We start from the raw sequence: 2,824 nt of genomic DNA on the forward strand, positions 1-2,824 counted from the left end.
GTTTTGTTTTTTTTTGTTTTGTTGTACACTAATGTTTTGTTGATTTATGTAAATAAATTTGTGTGTCGTGTATGGGCGAACGAATTCACACAGATCGAACGCACATGTGCATTATTAATACATACATACATACTCGGAAACACATCTGGTGAAGAATATATCCCGGTTACAATTTAAACAAAATAACAATTTTAAATTAAATCGGCAAAAATTTTATTACTGATCGCAGCATCAGTACGCTTTTAAGCGGCGGAAAATTTTATAATACAATCAAAAATTTGTACAATCGTGTATCGTCACATACATATGTATGTAAATACGCATATTACTCCAAAGTCCGCATTGGCATATACCTCGCACTACCCCTTGGTTTTTGATCAACAAGAACAAGCAGGATTGTGTAAAATATAATAAAGCTCTCATTTGCACATAATAAAAAAAAGAACCATAAATATATACATATACTTACATATGCAAATACAGTATACTCTCGAAAAGTAAATCGATTGGTATTTTGGGTTATTTACTTTTTCGAATAATTTACTTTTCTAAATATATACATAAATTATCTGTTTTTATAATATTAAATGCATTTTTAAACTTCAAAAATTCATTCATTTATTTGCTTCAATAAAACATATGGATTTACATGAAAAACATATTTACATTTACATATGTACATACATATGTATTTACTATGAAGAGAAAAAATCCTGAATATTCTTTTGTTTTTTTTTCTTTTGCAATATATTTTCTGACCATTTTTGTACAACTATTCAAAAAGTCTGACACCTGATTTGCATCGTTTTCATTTTTAAACCAGTGGATCAAGTTGTTTACGCTTTGATTTGCTTCCGCATATGTCACTTTGGGTTCCTGGCTGATTTCTTCTCCATCTGAAGTGTCTGAAAAAATTTCTATTTCATCAGCAGTTTCTTTGTCGTCATTCCAGTTTTCAGTGTCCTCACTATCAATTACACTGTTATTACCCACCCTCTCCAACAATAATTACACTTCCTGGAGTAATTGAGCGTATTCGTCATTCGTTTCAATAAGTTTAGCCAATGGAATATAATCTTCCTCATCGTACTCATTATCATCCCACTTTCTTATTTTGTTCCAAGCGTTGATGAAGACGGTTTGTGGCAATTCGTCCCAAGCCGACTTTAGCAACATTATTGCATCATGAATGGAATGTCGCTTTAATGCTAATGCAATTTTCAAATGTCCCTGATCAATTATGTTGCATAAAAGTTTGCTTCTGCAGCCCAATGTAACTAGCCTTATCGAATTTGATCCATTGGCTGTATTACCGCTGTCACATTCGGTGGTAGAAGCATTGTTACAATGTTACCGTCAGCAGACTTTAGCCGTTCAAATGGGGTTATGAGCTGTATAATTGTCAACTAGCAACAATGCCTTAAGTGGTAAATTATTTTCAGAGCAAAAAGTACGAACCTGCAATATTGTTAACATATAGTATTTTAGAAAATTAACAAAGCAAATTAAAATTTATAATAACTACATATTTACCTGTTTAGTAAACGAATCATGAAACCATTCAGAAAGCAGTTGGGAGTCCATCCATGCTTTTTTAGAATTTACGTATTCCAATGGATGGTTGAATCCGGAAAAACAACGTGGATTTGCAGATTTACCAATCACCAAGGGTTTCAATTTGTGGGATCCATCGGCATTCGCACACAGCATAAATGTTATCCTTTCTTTTAGTATTTTTCGGCCTGGTGCAGTCTTTTCAATTGCTTCTACGAATGTGCGATCTGGAAGCATACGGTAAAAGAGACCAGACTCATCCGCATTGTATAACTGTGCCTCGGTTATTCCTATTTCATCCATTGTGGCCCGTAACTTGTAAATAAAAGGAGTTATTTCTGTTGTGTCACTCGAAAGTATTTCACCACAAATTTTAAGATTGCGAATCCCATATCGTTTCTTAAAGTTTGTCAGCCATCCATCACTTGCAGAGAACTGTTTTTGTGGGTAAAGTCTTGCAAACTCCGTCTTAGCAATTGATTTTAACATTGCGCCATTAACATTACAATTGCGTTGTCTTTGCATCAAAAACCAATCATTAATTTTTTGTTCCAGCTCAATAAATTCTGTCTTATGCAGTGTTTTCCTGTGTAAATCACCATATGAATTTGAAACTGCTCCTAAAATTTCAAATCTCTTCTTCTTAATTTTTGTTATTGTTGCTTCACAAACACCATAATCAAATACCAACCGTTTACCACTTACACCTTTGTCAATTTTTGCAATGATCTCTGTTTTTTTAACTAAGCTCAATCTATTCTTGTCAAGCGTTGCATCAATAATAACTACAGCATGTAAAACAAGCGACCCGATACTCGATAAAAAGTGCAAATACAATATTATTTACCGTTACCTACATTCTCAGTAAAAAATGCAAAAAAAAAACGAATTTTAACGAAGCATCGTTACATATTGAAATATGTAGGTATGTACATACAATATGAGGCAATAGCAAAACAAAAAAATTGTAGCACAAGCAAATGAGGAACTAAAATGGTAAGTACATATCGCTCATTTGCTGCAAGACCGGCATAAATCAAAAAACGTGATTTTCATATGAATACCTCTTAAATGCTCCGCTTGAGAAGAGAATATGCCGTTATTTCATTTTATCTGTTTCAACTTTTTTTATACGTGAGAGCGACATATCTCAGTTGTGCCACTGCTCCCGTCGTGTTAACATGGATAATATGATACGAAACTCTTTGATTCGAGAGAGAGCTGTCAAAACTCGCATTTTTTATAACATTTGTCATTGATGCCACTGCTG

At 33.4% G+C, this 2,824-nt stretch overlaps 1 protein-coding gene across 1 annotated transcript; it reads right to left on the reverse strand.

Annotated features, from left to right (window-relative positions):
• Positions 1-1,374: 1,374 nt before the first annotated feature.
• On the reverse strand, positions 1,375-2,043 carry LOC108971288 (jerky protein homolog-like). Its single transcript, XM_018937247.1, has 3 exons — positions 2,007-2,043; positions 1,534-1,934; positions 1,375-1,458 (listed from the first exon to the last, which is right to left on the reverse strand). The coding sequence occupies exons 1-3, from the start codon at positions 2,041-2,043 to the stop codon at positions 1,375-1,377; spliced, it is 522 nt and encodes a 173-aa protein (XP_018792792.1).
• Positions 2,044-2,824: the final 781 nt, after the last annotated feature.

This window comes from Bactrocera latifrons, unplaced genomic scaffold (genome assembly GCF_001853355.1).
Source record: "Bactrocera latifrons isolate USDA-ARS-PBARC rearing strain unplaced genomic scaffold, ASM185335v1 scaffold_338, whole genome shotgun sequence".
In the NCBI taxonomy this organism is placed as follows: domain Eukaryota; kingdom Metazoa; phylum Arthropoda; class Insecta; order Diptera; family Tephritidae; genus Bactrocera; species Bactrocera latifrons.